Source organism: Muntiacus reevesi, chromosome 2 (assembly GCF_963930625.1).
Source record: "Muntiacus reevesi chromosome 2, mMunRee1.1, whole genome shotgun sequence".
In the NCBI taxonomy this organism is placed as follows: domain Eukaryota; kingdom Metazoa; phylum Chordata; class Mammalia; order Artiodactyla; family Cervidae; genus Muntiacus; species Muntiacus reevesi.
Window position 1 is genome coordinate 32349538 of NC_089250.1, and position 18173 is coordinate 32367710.

The 18173-nt window shown below is 36.6% G+C and overlaps 1 protein-coding gene across 1 annotated transcript in view; it reads left to right on the top strand.

Annotated features, from left to right (window-relative positions):
• The first annotated feature begins 690 nt into the window (after positions 1-690).
• EPC1 (enhancer of polycomb homolog 1) overlaps positions 691-18173 on the top strand; it is a 92661-nt gene continuing 75178 nt past the window's right edge. The window contains exon 1 of the mRNA XM_065921192.1: positions 691-962. Coding sequence (XP_065777264.1) covers positions 960-962 — 3 coding nt within the window. The 5' untranslated portion in view covers positions 691-959. The remainder of the gene's footprint in view (positions 963-18173) is intronic.

Below are 18173 nucleotides of genomic sequence, written 5' to 3' on the forward strand. Positions count from 1 at the left end.
TTGTTTGTAAGGCAGGCTGGTAGGATTCTATCAGTCAGCAAAGGTTTCTGAAACAATTTTTTAAGAAGCAGAAAAAAGTACGCATGCCTATTGTTTGTAACGTAGCCGCTAAAATCATTATTTTATTTGTATTTTCTGCACAAGAGGAAATAGTAGTGCTAACCCATTCTAATTTTTTTTTTTTTTCCAAGGAGTGAAAGCTCCCTGACCTGTAGACGACGTGAATTCGGTGCAAGGCTTCTTTAGGTACCTTTGGGATGTTCAATTTTAAAAAATGTTTTGGTGGGGATCATTTTTCACTGGCCACACCAAAGGAGACCACGACGTTGGTGAATGACAAGCTGCTTAAGAAAAGCGTGCTCGTCCTTAAAAAATAAAAGCAAACCAAAAAAAAAAAAAACCCACATTGCAAGAAATAAAGAGTGTGGCTGGAGATATCAAAGGGGGCATTTTCCCAAGCTCGCGGGCAGTCGTGGGCGCTATTGTTTTGCAATGTCACTTGGTAGCGAGCTTCAGACTTTGTCGTTTGGGTGGCTGTGTTTTTAAAAGCCCAGTGTAAAATGGCACTCACACTGCATTTTTTTCCGAGCTGCAGGAGGCGGGGGGAGCGGGGGATAGTGCAGACTGTAGGGACGCTGGCCGCCCAGCCAATCAGAGCCCGCCTGCTTGCCATCGCAAAGTTGTTAACCCCAGAGTCTTCTGGCTGCCGCTGCCTGCTCTGCTTTTAATCTTCGTGGATATTTCTCCGATTTTTTTCCCAAACGCCCACAGATCCTGGGGAAGTCACCCCATGCAGCCACCGATCATGGAAGAAAGTCTGACTTTTTCTTTACCAGATATTTTAAAGATGTTGGAAGATCCATACGCTGCCTGGAGGCTGTTGTTTCTAGGGACACAAGTATCCAGCCTATATTGTTACAATTCTTTTTCCAGAACTGGCTTCTTCTTTGCCTCCACTAATGGTAAGTTTGTCATTTTACAACATTTATGCCATTACATATTTGACTGAGCCGCCCGCTAAAAAAGGATTTTCATTGTGTTTCTTCTCACAAAACCAATCTTGGTGTTTTCCTTTAGCTTTGATCTCTGCACATTTCTACCTAATCTTATCTGGCTAATTTTTACCAAAAGAAAAAAAAAAAATTTTTTTTTAACCTCAAGATTAAAGCAAAATATTTATAATGTAAATTATACTTTAATTACTGTGAGCTAAAGGGAACTCAGCTATCTCAAGATGGACTTGTTTTGTGCCAGCAATGTTGGTAATGCCAAATATGTGCATATCCTCTTTATAAAAATTATGTATTACCTAATTTGTCCAGGACTAAATGATCAGCAGGCAAACTATAGATGTAGTTTGGTTTGGTGTGAAATGGGCCTATTGTAGTTTTCTTGATGGATTGCTTAGATACAAACTACAGAAAAGCTGCCCTTGGTATAATGAAGGTGGAGATTGACATAACCGGGTTTATATTAAGTTATGGCTGTTACTAAATAGTGGATCTTTTATTTGCTGATCAGATCAAAACTTGTATTCCATGTTAGTAGTTCTCTGAGGCTCCTCATTAGATAATCTTTGCAGATCTAGCTTGTTTTCTCCAAAAAGGTACATTTGGGAGACATTTTGTAATTTTTGGCATTTTTCTAATTTTTTTTTTTTTCTATTTGCACACGGTGGGAGATCTTTTTTGTTTTGCATTGATCTGTGTTGGTGGCGCTGTAGCTCTCCTCAACAATTTATGTCAGTTTCACTAAAAGAAAAAAGGAGGAAAAAAAAAAGAGGTGGGGCAACATTTGATCTATTATCTTCTCTCTTTATTTCCTGAAAGAAAGTTTGATTTGGTCGAAGAAAATTATTCAGTTGTATTGTTTTAATGTTTTCTGTGAACTGTGAACTATGGGTGAGAAGAGACACGTCGTCATAACCCGTCCAGGGAGCAGCAGGCCAAGCATGCAGTTTGCAGTTCTGTTTTATCTGATCTGATCTGATCATCTCTAGATCACAATTTTTTTCAATAATAAGCTGTCAGTTTACCCTTTCTTTCCTCAGTAACATTTTGTATTTTTCTTCTATTACAATATCATCCATCCAATGTCTTTAATTTAACAAAATGTTTTGAGTTTTAGTTCACTGAATGTTGTAAAAGTTGAATTTCATTTTGAACCTAGGGATTTCTTAGATAACTATTCTAAGTTGCTTCTGGGGATTTTCTAGGAGTTTGACATATAATAATGCTTACATTGTTGTTTGTTTTATTTTGAAGTGATACTTCAGTTGAATTTATGTATATCCTTGAGCAAATATTTTAGACTGAGATAATTTTTTAAGAATATGGATACAACTGCTTTTAACTTTAAAAATATTGGTATTCATATATCTAAGTGCAGGGTAAATCTTTTCCATCTTTGTTCTTGTTGAGAGTTATCTGATTAGAGAATATAGGATTTTAGGCCCAAAGCCTCCTAAGAACAAAAATGTGTATTACGATATGACATAGTTTTTACTGGTCTCTGTGAAAATTTTAGATATTTATGAAGATAGTAAGTATGTCCTTAGTTGAAAAAGAATATGGGGCGAAAAAATCAACAATTGTACCGTAAAACAAATTATTTTGCTAAGTAAAACAAAAACAACTGAGATAGTATCCTAGACCACCTTTTCATATGATTGAATAGATGATTTCTTTAGAGAGTAAACATTTTTAGAGTTATAAAGTATCTTTTCTTCACTTTGAAATATATAAGTGCTCATTTCACTAATCATTAAAATTTTCAAGTAAAAGAATGTGTGAAAATGACTAGGAATAGAATTTCTGATTTTTGTGTCTCATATTTACTTATCAGTGTTGGATCCTTTCCTTGAACTTAAAAAATAATTATAAATTATGCCTATATTTTGTTTATACTCTGCTATAAAAATTTGAAAATGTTCACTGTAACATTTTATCTCATCATAAAATTTCAATCTTTCCATCAAGATTGGTTTTGACATTATAGATTATTTATGGAGTGAAATGCTGCAGGTGTAAGTATATTCTCTAACCCTCTGATTGTGCTGGAGAGTTTAGTTCTCTGAAGTTAATCTACTGAATAAAATATACTTCCCAGTATGTTTATTGCTAAAATATTCTGTTATTCAGCTGGTGACTTTGTTCATTGAATTTGTGAAAACTAAAAATATTTATCTAATGAAGCCCCCCTTTTAAAAACAAACTGATTCTGTGAAGTCCATATGTAGCTATGCAATGTTCTTTGTTCTCCTATATCATCGACTATTACATCATTGATTATGAGTAACCATTATAGTTGCATCTTCACTTTTTAAAATCTTGCATAGATATTTATGTTAAAGATATTCTTCTATCTATGACTCTTACATCACTAAATAAGGAGATTTAAATCTGTGAGGCAAAAACAATTCATTGTTTTATATTATTCTCCATTTTTACATCCACCTTGTGCTTCATGTTCACTCTTGATTCTTCAGACCTTTTTTTATTGACATTTTGTAGGCATTTAGTTTATGAATTTGGTGAGATTATGATTAGAATGATTGTAATAAACTATGTTTTATCCTGAAAAATCTTATTTATTAAATGTAGTATGTAGGGAACTAACTCAGTTTTTCATAGTAACAGTTGCTAGATCATGAACAATAAACAATTTTTTTAATCTTGAAATGTCATTTCAGTCAACAATTACACACTTATTTTTTTCTGGCATACCTTTTTATCAGAGACAGTAGTAAGTAGCAAAATTGACTGTGTTAAAATATCGTTATCATTTTTTCTCACCCTGTTTCATCCCTCTGATGGAGGGGAGGGGTCAATGAGTAGTGAAATGGCCAAAAACCAGTTTGCAGAAAGAAGAAATAAATGATGTCAAAGAAACAGAAGATCTGTAAATCAAATTCTAAACAATAAACCTCCTAAATATGAACTTGAAATTATGAGTTTGGTCAATAATGGAAATAAACTGAAAATTCTATTAAGACTTGTAGTGAACCCACATAATTTCCTAATTTATTCATTTGTATTCATTAGTATTGCTAAAGATTGGGAAAATTTTCAGGTCAGCAAACCTATTAGGAAAAATGCAGTAACAAAGGGAAGAAACATTAACAGTGATATAAAGATGACATCATAAAATGCTGAAAACATTAGCCAGAACCAATCTAATATAACATGGAATAAACTTTTTTAGAAGAATGAAAATTAGCTAAAAATTTTGCTCTCTGAAAACCCAAGTGGAAGACAGACTTGAAATTGTTTATATTTCTAATTCCACCCTCTTTTTGTGTGTACTTACCTCTTCTTTTTCTCAGACGTATCATTACATGTTTTGCAAAGGAAAAGACAGGGAAAGACAAGAGATCAAATGGGTGTTTGTGTTATGACTTTGTTTTTTATCTTTCCGAAAAGATTCTCAAATGGAAACTCTAAAGGGAAGGAAAACAAAGATAAATGATTTCTTTAAGAAAAAGATGAAAGGAGTGGCCTTTATACTTGGTTTATTCAACATTTATTTCTATTTAGGGGTTTGTTCTATATTTTCCTCCTGTTATATGCTACTGTGCTAAAATGCTGGGATACAGTATTAAGACAAAGAGGCAAGGATTCCTGCCCTCAGGGAGTTTACAGTCCAATATGATTTAACATTTTAAGAATTCTTAAATCTAAGACCTTAGATGTGGGAGGTCCCCATCTGAGAATAAGGGTGAAATAATATTTCTGGGGTAAAGCTTTTTTTTAAAAAAAAAAAATCTATATAGGGTTTAACAAGTGTCCTTCTGTTCTTCTATTGAAGGACCATTATTTGGGACACATTGAAGGGAAAATAGCCCTCAGATTTTAGATATAGCCCTAATAGATGGTTAGCTAATGCAAATTACTACTGCAAAGTGAAAAATAAAACATTAACTTATTTGCTTGAAAAGAGGAGAGGATCATTTTGGTAGTAGGAATTTTGGGTGTGTCCTTGTGAGGTCCATTTAATGAAAACTTTTTTTTTTTAATGTGTAAAGCCTCATTTTGTACATTTTGCTCTCATTCTCATGAAATAAATGTCAATGTCTATAACAATTGTGAAATGAAGCAGGGAAATACAATTTCAGTGTTAAAGGATTACATTAGAATGAAAATGTGTTTTTTTTTTAATTGTCTGAAATAATTCTAAGGGTATTTACATGACAAACATTTTTTTATAATAACCATTTGTATTTTAATTTATGAAGGCAATAAACGTGTATGTAGTTAATGGTTAATTAGTGAAGCACATCAGATATGGAACCAGGAAAGTAAGACTGCTGTTATATACAGATGAATTGGAAGGGAAGGAACTATTCATTAAGAACTCTCTATGTGTGGTTTAAGATGACCTCCAGAATGAAGTCAGCAAATTATTTTATCATACAGCCAATTAAAATACTATCTAAATGTATTATATAGTTTGCTTTTGTACTAACATAGGATCCTATGTAAAAAAAATGAGGACACATTATTTCAACTAAATTAATAATGAAGAGTCAAGTCATTTCTAGTTTGGTTCAATAGCTCAACAATATTATCAACTTCCTTGGTAGTTTCCATTCTTTTACATTGCCGTAATGTCAGCAATGTCTCTCCTCCTAGTCACAAGATGGCTGCTGCATCTCCGGGCATCATATCCTGATACCACAATTTCCAGAGTTTCTCTTAAGCATCTTCTTAGAAGGGAAAAAATTCTTTCCCAGAGGCCCACAGCAAACTACTTCTTACAGTTCTTTGACCAGGTTTGTAGGAAATGCTCATACCTCAACCGTGTCTCTGGGAGATTGAAGTTACCCTAATTGGGAGGAGCTCTTAAAAAGGTGAATACCTGCCTAGTTTCCAGTGCTCAGTGTGGCTAGCTCCCATTTGCTTTGTGTAAACTTTAACTGCTTTGTAAAAATATTCTTCAATGATAAAACCTGTTTTCATAGAAACCAGATTGGTCACGGATGCTGCTAATTTAGAAAAATAAGCATTTAATGAGAGCTTTCTATTTTCTAGCCTTTAGGATAAATGCTACCTGTATTAAATAGCTCCTTAAATCCTCAAACAAACTTTGGAGATAGAATAATTATTATACCCATTTTATAAATGAGCAAACTAAGCTTAGAGAGGTTTGGCCCAGGTTACAGTAAATGAAAAAGCCGGAGTTTGAACCTGGGAGGTCTGAAATCAGAACCTGGACTTCCAACTGTCACATTGGATATTTCTAAATTTATCTTCTGTAGATTGGCATATAGTAAATATTTATTTATTTACCTGGTTGTGCTTGTCCTAGTTGTGGCATATAGGATTTAACTCCCTGACCAGGGATTCAACCTGGACCTCCTGTATGGGGAGCACAGAGTTTCAGCCAGTGGACCAGCAGGGAAGTCCCCAGATTGGCATATTTTAAGTAAACTGTATGATATTCCTATTTAAATGAGTCCTCTAGTGAATAATTTTATAAATCAAATACTCTTTTCTTAACATGAGCAGTGCTTACCTGCTTTATCAGTTGTACACATCTGAATTTTTGTATGTCAGATTTGCTGAAGATACATGCACCATGTCTTATCTCTTCAGGAGCAGCTCAGAAATTCTTTTAGAAGTTACATTTCTAAAATTAAAAAAAAAGAAGAAGTTGCAATTCTATCAGGAAAAGAAAAAAAAAGATCAGTGAGTAGAGATGCAGGAAAGCTTTGCTGAAGTGAGTAAATTCGGGATTCGTAACACTAGGTCAAAAGAGAATATTGGCTTCTATTTCATAACTTACAGGGTACATTTATGTACAAAATATTTCCACCTTTTCCATCTTTGGGATACAGGGAAGTTTACCCCTCTGGGACATTTTTGGGGGATTCAATGTAGCCTAGATCAGTGGGCCTCAAACTTGAGTGTGCACGACCTAACTTACAGGTGGCTGGGCCCACACCTGGAGTTCCTGGATCAGTGGGTCTGGGGTGGGGCCTAAGAAGTTGAAGCCTCCAGATGCTGCTGGTCAAATGATCACCCTCTGAGACTTTGCTCTAGAGAATCAGAGGGTACCTGCCATGGAAAATATTTTGGCTTTGAAATATGCCAAACTTTAAAGGATATAATTTAAAAATTGGCAAATATATGAGTAAATACATGTGCAGGATTGAATAGGTGGTCAGGATAGTCTCTTTGAGAGTAGAGCAATGACTTGAAGGAGGAATCATCTAAATGTTTCAGCATGAGCATCACATTTGAGATTATTTTTCCAGCAACTCCTATTTGTGTGTATTTTTAACTTAAAAAAAAGAGTAATCCATAATTTACAAATTATTTTTAAAGGCAAGTAAAAATAGAACTGAGTTGTGCTCAGTAGCAAGTTACATATGAAAAAGACTTCTGTATCTGCATCATTTTGCTGGGTTTTCTCAAGATTTTATCCTGCCACCCACTAAAGCCCCATGCTCATTAAAAGGACACGGTTTTGATGAGACTGGGAAAGAGAGGCCATCATGCCAGTGACCTATATTTAACTCTGAAACTCAGGCTACTGCCCCAATCCACTGGAAACTCTCCATCCTCCTAAGACAGAGGTCACAACCGCCAGCTGAAAAACACTCAAGTGCCAAAGAGCCAAGAGTTTAATTGCTTCACTGTTTTGAGACTTTAAAAATTTAGTTCTGAAAGCTTTTGCTCATTTTTCATTAAAGTATAAAGTCCAAGAAACAAACCTCCAACATAAATCAGTAAAAAAAAAAAAAAATCAGTGAATTCAATGTCCTTAGCATTCTCAGAAGCCTGAATAAGCAGTGAGTTATCCTTTCATCCCCTGGAGACCCCATGAAGAAGCTGGGATGAAGTTCTCGAAGAGGCAGGTCTGGACTGTTTTCATCCATATCATAAAGCATCACTCAACACCTAGGTAATAATAGACTCAGATCATTTAGAATGGTCTAAATCTGCCAGAACTGTGCTGTCCAGGATGGCAGTCACTAGCCATTTGTGGCTATGTAAATTTAAATTTGAATTAATTAAAATGAAACATTCAGTAGCTGCACCTGGCTGTTGGTTACCATATTGGACATCTAATTTGTGGAACGCTTCTTAGTTGTTCAGGTTGCTGTAACAGAATACCATAAACTGGGTGGCTTATACACAACAGAAATTTATTTCTCACAGTTCTAGAAGCTAGGACATCTAAGATCAAGTGAAAGTAAAAAGTGTTAGTTGCTCAGTCTTGTCTGACTCTTTGCAACCCCATGGATTAAAGCCCACCAGGCTCCTCTGTCCACAGGATTCTCCAGGCAAAAATACTGGAGTGTATAGCCATTCCCTTCTCCAGGGGATCTTCCTGACCCAGGGATCAAACACAGGTCTCCTGCATTGTAGGTGGATTCTTTACCAAAATCAAGAAGGTACCAGCAAATTCTGTGTCTAGTCAAGGTCCACTTCCTGGTTTGTAGCTGTGTCCTCACACAGTGGATGGGGTAAGGGAGCTCTTTAGAATCTCTTTTACAAAGGTGCTAATCCCTTTCATGAGGGCTTCACCCTCATGACCTAATCACCCCGCAAAACCCCACCTCCAAATACCATCACATCTGGGGCTAGGATTTCAGTGTATGAATTTGGAGGCTGGGGGATATAAACATTCAGTCTGTAGCAGTGTCCGTAATCACAGAAAGTTCTATTGGAACTTCAGACCACAGTAAGCTCACACTGTGGAACAGTGCTTCTTAACTCTGTCTGCACTTAGAATCACCCAAAAACTTATAAATTAAATGCCTGTGCCCTATCCTCAGAGGTTCTAGCAGATCTGGGTGGAATCTGAGCATAATATTTTCTAAAAACTCTCCGTGGGGTTCTAACATGCTGCTGGAGTTGAAGATTGCTGAGTAACTCTGTGGAACAAAGCCCCTAAACCAGATATTGGGGCCACCAGTAGATAGTGTTGCTACTACTCATCTCAGTCTTTCAAAAGCTACAGTCGTCTAGGAAGGGAGGAAGGTTCAGACTGAAAGAATAATTGGACAGTTAAACCAGTTCTGTCCACATGTGCTGACTGCCTAATGAATACCAACTTCAGTTGGAAGAAAAGCAGTCCAGCTGCCACTCTTCAATTAGAAGTTACCTGATGCCCTCAAGAGTAAGTCTTGTATATTGAAAGACTATTCTGAAATCAAGTTATTTAAAAATAATATGAAATGTATTGAAGTGACATACCCAAAGGTAGTTCTTCCTTATGTTTTTAAATTTACCTTACAAATCTTGCAAATTTTAAAACTTGGTCTTTTAAAACTTGGTCTCATTTATGGCATTATTTAATTAAAAACCTCCCAACTTTTTATATACATTTTACCTTTACTACATCTGATTGCTTACTCTGGTACTTTAGCAGGCATTTCAAGAAGTTAAGATGGTCTTATCCATCTCATAATTTAACTTTTAAGTTTATTTATTTTTAAAATTTTGGATACGCTGTGTCTTCGTTGCAGCCCATGGGGTTAGCTGCTTGTGGCATGTGGGATCCTAGTTCCCCAACCGGGGATCGAACCCAAGTCCCCTGCATTGGAAGGCAGATTCTTAACTGCTGGATCACTAGGGGAGCCCCTCATACATTTAACTTTTAAATATGGTGATTCTTAAGTTCTCTTTAATGTTTCAGTGCTACATATAACTTAGTAGGAATTCTATTTAAAAGTGTACTAAGCTGACCTCTTACTCCAAATGTTGTGAAACAACAATTACATAGATTTAAAAACATGTCTGTACTTGTCCTAACTCTTTCTGAAGTTAAAAGATTCTTACCTACTAAGAAAAGTTATATCCTACCAAAAAATTAGTGTTGCCTTCTTCAGTTTATTTTTTTTGTCTACTGAAGTTTCTTGATGAGCACAGGTTTTGATTACAACACAGTTAGATCCCTGTCTGGGGCACTGTGACATAATGAGCCTATTTATGTTCACTGTATCAAAAAAAAAAAAAAAAAGTATTCTCAAAGCCTATTTCCCTGAGATATTGTCATATCTTTACCTTTTTTCAGTCAAGTTAGAATTGTTGGTCCCCACACAAGTGGCTACATCAATTGACAAGTATTTGGATTCTGCATTTCTTAATCTTTTAGAATATATATAACTGTCCTTGAGAGACCTTTGAACTTGGCAGACTACTATAGTCCTTCATGTTATGCCCTGTAAGACAATCAGCTCTTGCAGATATTAACAGATAATTAATTGACACAATCTCTCTCATGGCCTTTGTCTATGTGGTCACAATTTCTAAGGTAATTCTTTTAACAGTTTTTTTTTTTTTTTTTTAACTTCCAGATAGCTCACTAGAAGCCTCTCCATACACATTTCTGTTGAAGACATCACAAGAACATTTTAAATACACATTTCTTTTGTTTTCACTGTGCATGCGGGATCTTAGTTCCCCAAATAGGGGTTGAACCCATGCCCCCTGCAGTGGAAGCAGTCTTAACCACTGGATCACCACTTCCCCACTGGGGAAGTCCCTAAATATCCAGCTTTGACAGGTCTGAATTCCTTGATCAGCTCTTTATTATGCCTTTAACCTTCGGCCCGTTACTTAATTGTCCAGACCCCCAGTTTCCACTTCTGTGAATCAAAGTGATATTACCTACCCACCTGACTGCTATGAGATTTGCATTTAAAGCACCTAGAATAATGCCTGACATGACAAAAGCATTGAGTTAATTTTTTCACAGATACCTCTGATTTCAGGGATCAAAACTGGCCTTACATTCTGTGATGGGAATTAAAACATTCACCTCACCCAGGTGTATAAAGTTGTTGCAGTATTAGAGAGGCTCCTCTAATCATCCTCACCATGTCCTTTATGAAGTCGATAAGTCAGTCAGTTGCTCCAAGAATTAAGGTTCCTCTGTTAACTGCTCTTCATTCATTAAATAAATGCTTATTGAGCTTCTACTACGTTAAAAAATTGGATGGAGCCTGACAGGATTAAAGGGAGAACAGAAGCGAAGCATTTGGGAATTGGAGGAAATGTCATGGAGCAAGTACTTTTGACCAGAGCTTGGAAGGTAGGTGGGCTTTCAACAGGTAGAAATTGAGAGGAGACATTCAGGTAAAGAAAGTAGTGTGAACACAAGCAAAGAGGAGAGAAAACAGCGTGGCACTGGGAATACGAGCTAGAAGTCCAGCGTGGGTAGACAGTAAGCTGTGATGTGCGGGAGCTAGAGGCTGGAGGGTGGGGAAAGAGACCTCTGATGGTACCTTGGAACCAGCACAGGGAGGACTTGGAATCCCAGGCTTGGGAATCGGGATGTCGGTCATTACCCATCAGTTCAAAAACTTGTAAGTGGCCTGGAAATGGCAATGGGATAAATAGGAAAGAACTACCTCTTTGTTAATAGACATCTGTTTACCCATTAGCCTGGTAGAGGAAAACTCCAATGGCTCTAACCAGATTAAATTTTGATGGGAAGAGTGAAAAAGATTGAAAGTTTGGGACAATTTCCAGTCAAGTGTGGACACTCGGCAGCAGGGGGCAGCATAAGGGCACTGAAGAGTTGAAAGAATGCATAAGGGGTTTATTTGCTTGTTTACTGTTTCTTGACAACTGTGAGTTTATAAGGCTACATCTATTGATAATAACTTAGTGTTCTTTTCCCCCAAATGAATAGAAATTTAAAGAGGAAAAGAAGAAAAATAATAGGCTGGCTAGTGGCAGAATGACATTGCTGTTCATTTGAGAACATAAACATAAACATAAACAGTTGTCTATATATTGTTTAGGCTTCCTTTGTAGCTCAGCTGGTAAGAATCGCTGTATTATTTCCTTTCAAATGCATAAGAACTCAGAATTTTGTATAAAATGTAAAAGTATACATTTCGGGACTTCCCTGGTGGTCCACTGGCTAAGATTCCGTGCTCCCAATGCAGGAGGCCTGGGTTTGAAGAATCCCTGGTCAGGGAACTAGATCTCACATGCTGCAAGTAACACCTGGTACAGCCAAATATATAATATATTTTTTTAAAGTATACATTTCAATTGGAAACACGCCTTTATAAGACTCTTTAAGACTGCGTTTTTTTGGAAGCACACTTGTTCAGCTATACTACATTAAAGGAACTAGTGAAACAGTGGGGAAAATCTGGAGAATAAAATTTGAGTTAAATAAGGAATAGAAATTTTAATGTACAGTCTATTTTACATGCCAAATATGTGGAATTTCAAATTTTGGATTTTCATGATTATAAAAATTTTACTTAAAAAACTATTTTTTCTATTTTATCTTAAATTCAAGAATAACCACACTAAATTTCATAAGATTTTCCTGGCATAATTCACCTCATACTAACCTTTCTTAAAATTCCGATGGTTGGTGATATTAAGAATGGAAAATTGGAAGGACTTCCCCAGTAGGCCAGTGATTAAAATTCCGTGCTGCCAGTGGAAGGGGCTTGGGTTCCATCCCTGGTCAGGGAACTATGATCCCATATGCCATGTGGCGGGGCCCAAAAACAAAACAGAAAATTGGAATTTCCAGGTAGATTCTTTTTCAGCTCTGGAATTTTCCATTGCACTCAAGAGAGAATCCCCCCCCCTCTCTCAAGTATGTGAGGAAGATGGTATCACACTTCTTCACACACTGCGGGAGGAACATTCTCTCCCTGTTCTTTCGTGATCCTCTCCTTGTAGCGTTTAGGAGGTCGTGACCCCTGGGTAGGGCCTTCACCTGCTGCTTTTCGCTCCCTTGGTTCACCTTTTCATGTATGCGTCTTTCCATGTACAGCCATAACACCTTTTATTTGTCACCTTAATAGCCACATAAATTACTTAACAAAAATTTTTATTGAAGTACAATATAGTTGATTTACAATGTTGTGTTAATTTCTGTTGTAAAGCAAAGTGATTCCATTTCCATATATATATGTGTGTATATATATATATATATACACATTATTTTTCAAATATTCTTTTCCATTATGGTTTATCATTGGATATTGAATATAGTTCTCTGCTATACAGTATATGTTGTTGTTATTACATTCTACATATAATAGTTTACATCTGTTAAACCCACAACTCTCATTTCATCCTTCTGCCAATCCCCTCCCCCTTGGCAATTACAAGTCTGTTCTCTATGTATGTTTCTATTTCAAAAATAGGTTCATCTGTCATATTTAAGATTCCACATATAAGTGATAGCACATGGTATTTGTCTTTCTGACTTACTTAGTATGTGAATCTCTAGTTGCATCCATGTCATTGCAAATGGCATTTCATTCTTTTTTTATGGCTGAATAATATTCCATTATATATATACACACCACATCTTCTTTATCCATTAATCTGTTGATGGACATTTAGATTGTTTCCACATCCTGGCTATTGTAAATAGTGTTGCTATGAATATAGGGTTACTTGTGTTCTTTTGAATTAGAGTTTTGTCTGGATATATGCCCAGGAATGGGATTGCAGGATCATATGGTAATCCTATTTTTAGGTGTTTGAGAAACCTCCATACTGTTCTCAAACAGTGGCTACACCAACTTACATTCCCACTAACAGTGTAGGAGGGTTCCCTTTTCTCTACATGCTCTGCAACATGTGTTATTTATAGAGTTTTTAAATGAATAGCCACATAAATTGATGGCTGACTATTCCATGATTGTTAAATACTGATTTCCAACTTTATTATGGAAAATCTGAAATGATGAATAAACTTTTGGTATAAGATAGTTAACCTGAAAATTAGTTCTTAAGTATCATGAAAAGAGATGGAAATAAACTACTTTGTGAAGTAAATTTATGACACATTTCCTGTATATTTTATTCAACTCATTTGTAAATCTGAACATAAAATGATATAAAATTATTTTAAATGTTCCTTTCAAAACAGGATATTCCAGAATACACCCACAAGACATACCACCCTATTTGCTTTTATAGGAATTAAGTTCATTAAGGGCAATAACATTTTTTCTTTTGTATCTCCCATGGTCCATAATACAATGCTTGCACAGAGATGGGGCCCAATAAATGAAACAATGTCAGAAAGACTTATACTCTGTAAAGCCAATTTTTTTTTTCACTTTGATTATAATTGCTTTACAGTGTTGTATAGTTTCCGCTATACAGCAAAGTGAATCACTTATACATATTCATGTTGTTGTTCAGTCACCCAGTCGTGTCCAACTCTTTGCGACCCCACGGACTGCAGCACGCCAGTTTCCCTGTCCCTCACCATCTCCCGGAGTTTGCCCAAGTTCGTGTTCATTACATCAGTGATGCCGTCCAGCCATCTCATCCTCTGATGCCCTCTTTTTTTTTATATCCCTCTCATTTGGATTCCCTTCCCATGTGGGTCTCCACAGAGCACTGATTAGAGGTCCTGTGAGATACAGCAGGTTCTCATTAGTTAATCTGTTTTATACATAGTAGTGTGATATGTCAATTCCAATTTCACAAGGTTATCCCACACATAACCTTTTTTTTTTAATCTTTTAAAAAATTATTTATTTATTTGTTTGGCTACACTGGGTCTTTGGCTGCAACATATGGGATCTAGTTCCTTGACCAGGGATTGAAAACCCGAATCCCCTGCATTGGGAGCGTAGTCTTAGCCTAGGAACCACCAGGGAAGTCCTCACACATAACCTGGTTTTTTGATGTAAGATTTAAAGGTACTCTTGGTACTTTCATCATACTTTTCAAATTGTTAAATTGGTTAAATTGTTACTATTATTGTTCTTCTTGTTGCTATTTGGTATTTTCTCTCAGTGCTTGGATAATAATACTGTGTTATTTTCTTAGTTTATTACATAGAAATTGTCTGCACTTTTCTAGTGAGAATATTAGACTGGTCGCAGATTTTTTATTTTGTTGTTCAGTCGTTTCGCGGTGTCCAACTCTTTGCAACCCCATGGACTGCAGGACACCAGGCTTCCCTGTCCTTCACTTTCTCCTTGAGTTTCCTAGAACTCAGGTTTATTGAGTTGGTGATGCCATCCAACCATCTCATACCCTGTTGCCCCCTTCTCCTCTGGCTGTCAATCTTTCCCAGCATCAGGGTTTTTGCCAGTGAATCAGCTCTTCGCATCAGGTGGCCAAAGTATTGGAGCTTCAGCGGCAGCATCAGTCTTTCCAATGAATAGTCAGGGTTGATTTCATTTAGGATTGAACTGATTTGACCTTGCTGTCCAGGGGACTCTCAATATTCTTCTCCAGCACCAGAGTTCAAAAGCATCAATTCTGCACTCAGCCTTTTTAATGGTCCAACTCTCACATCATGGTCCAACTCTCACATCTGTACATGACTACTGGAAAAAACATAGTTTTCACTGTACAGATCTTTGTAGGCAAAGTGATGTCTCTGCTTTTTAATATCCTGTCTAGATTGGACATAGTTCTTCCAAGGAGCAAGTGTCTTAATTTCATGGCTTCAGTCACTGTCCACAGTGATTTTGGAGCCCAAGAAAATAAAGTCTATCACTTTTTCCATTCCCCCCCCCACCCCATCTATTTGCCATGAAGTGATGGGACTGGATACCATGATCTTACTTTTTTGAATGTTGCATTTTAAGTCAGCTTTTTCATCCTCTTCTTTCACCTTTATCAAGAGACTCTTTAGTTCCTCTTCACTTTCAGCCATTAGAATGGTGTCATCTGCATATCTGAGATTATTGATATTTCTCCCTGCAATCTTGATTCCAGCTTGAGCTTCATCCAGCCCAGCATTTCGTATGATGTACTCTGCATAGAAGTTAAATAAGCAGGGTGATAATTTCCAGTCTTGACGTACTCCTTTCCTGATTTGGAACCAGTCTATTTTTCCGTGTCCTGTTGTAACTGTTGCTTCTTGACCTACATACAGGTTTCTGAGAAGCAGGTCAGGTGGTCTGGTATTCCCGTATCTTTAAGAATTTTCCACAGTATGTTGTGATCCCCACAGTCTTTGATTACCAAACTTAATTATTTTGACCTTTTCTGCTTTAGTTTTTGTTTCAGCTTGTATCTTTTTTTCATATTAATTATGAATCTTTATTTTTCAGTTTTAATGGTTTTATGTTTCAGGTTTTATATTTGCATGCTGCGTGGATTTCTCAGCTCACATTTGACCATATAATGCAAGACTAGGGCTTCCCAGGTGGCTCACTGCTAAAGAACCTGCCTGCCAATGTAGGAGATGTGGGTTTGATTCCTGGGTCGGGAAGATCCCCTGGAGAAGGAAATGGCAACCCACTCCAGTATTCTTGCCTGGGAAATCCCATGGACAGAGAAGTCTGGCAGGCTACAGTCCATGGGGTGGCAAAGAGTCGGTTACAACTTAGCAACTATACTAAAAACAATGGCAAGACTACTTCTGCTAAGCATCCTTTAAAAACTTTTTGCTTAATCATCAATTATTACTGATTATAGTAAAACATATATACTATAACATAATATAACTGGGTCTTAGTTGCGGCACACAGGATCTTTAGATAGCATACAAACTCTTTTCTATGGCATGTGGGATCTAGTTCCCCAACTAGGAATTGAACCCAGGCACCCTGCATTGGGAATGTGGAGTCTTAGCCACTGGACCACCAGGGAAATCCCACAGTATAACATCTTGACCCACTCAACTGAAATTACTCTCCGTAAGGCATCTCTTCTAGGACTTTTATTTGCTCTCATTCTTCTCACGGGCCTTCTATACTATGTAAATACATAGTCAGGGAACAATGAAGACATAGTTTCCTAAAAATCTCGTATCTCTAATTTTCTCTTGTTAGTTTTTTCCATTCAGAAAATTTCATTTATCCTCATTTTTTCCTACCAACTATAGAAATGGGGAGATAATCATCAAATTTGAGTGTTGGAAGTGTTGGAAAGGATCATGAAGTCTTTGTCCTTTTCAAAGTTGAAGATACTGAGGTCCAGGGAGATTAAAATCAAGATCACACAGCTAGTTGGTGGCAAAGCCAAGATTAGAACCTCCAGCTTCTAAATTAAAATGCTCATAAGTAACTATGTAATACAGATGAGATAGCTTAGCATGAATTATTTTTGTAATTCACTGATGATGATTATAAAAATGTAACATAGCTTAAAAACTTCTTTGCTCTTAAAAGTAACCTTAAAAACTCACATAATAGAAGGAATATTATCATAAAATAGATAATAGTTAATATCATAAATAGATAATAAATATCATAAAATAGTATAGACTATTTTCTCTATACTTAACAATTGTTTTGTTATTCCATGAAGAGTTAAGAAAGACCACTATACAGAATATTGTTAAAAAAAATAATGCTGAGGAACCATTGTTTTTCAAGGAGAACATGAAAGTTTAGTTATTTGAGGCGGGGGGAAGCACAGATTATGAAACAACCCAAGAAAATAAAGGCAAAGAGAAGACTGTAAAGATGGAAGAAGGGTAGGTAGATGCTGCAGAAACATGCAAAAGTGTCCCCTAAAAGCCTGATGTGAAGAAGCGTGTGAGAAAAAATATTCAAAAAGGAACACTCTTTTATTCAAATAGCATTTCTTTCTTTTTAAGATTTGGGTTTTGTATGTTTTTGTTCAACAGAAAGGAGGACTGAACAGATAGGATAAACCCGGTGTGGTGTTCATGTTAAAATGAAGGTAATTAGGACCTCGGTCACCCTACTTGGGCAACCAATTTTCCACCCTCAACTGGAAACTGTTTCTTAATCTTTAAGAAGAATACTCAAGAGTTTTTGATGAAATAATTTCTAACACTTTTTGAAGTCTCACCATGAGGAGAGGCATTGGAGCCATCTTGTAAGATTTTATAGGGATTCAAAGAGATCATGCTTCCCTGGTGGCTCAGTGGTAAAGAATCTGCCTGTTAAGCAGGAGATATGGGTTTGATCCCTGGGTCAGGAAGATCCCCTGGAGATCTTGACTGGGAAATCCCATGGACAGAGCGATCTGGTGGGCTATAGTATAGGGGGTCGCAGAAGAGTGGAACATGACTTAGCGACTAACAGCAACAACAAAGGAGATCATACATGTAAAGCACTCTGGCCAAGGTAAGAAGTCAGTAACTTTGGTTATGTGGCTTATTTATCTATTCAAAACAATACTTGGAGGTATGTATTATCTCTGTATTAGAGGTAGAAGTTAAAAATTTTATTCAGGTTCACAGAGCTAGGAAAGAGCAGAGTTGAGATTCAAACCCAAATCATGTCTGAG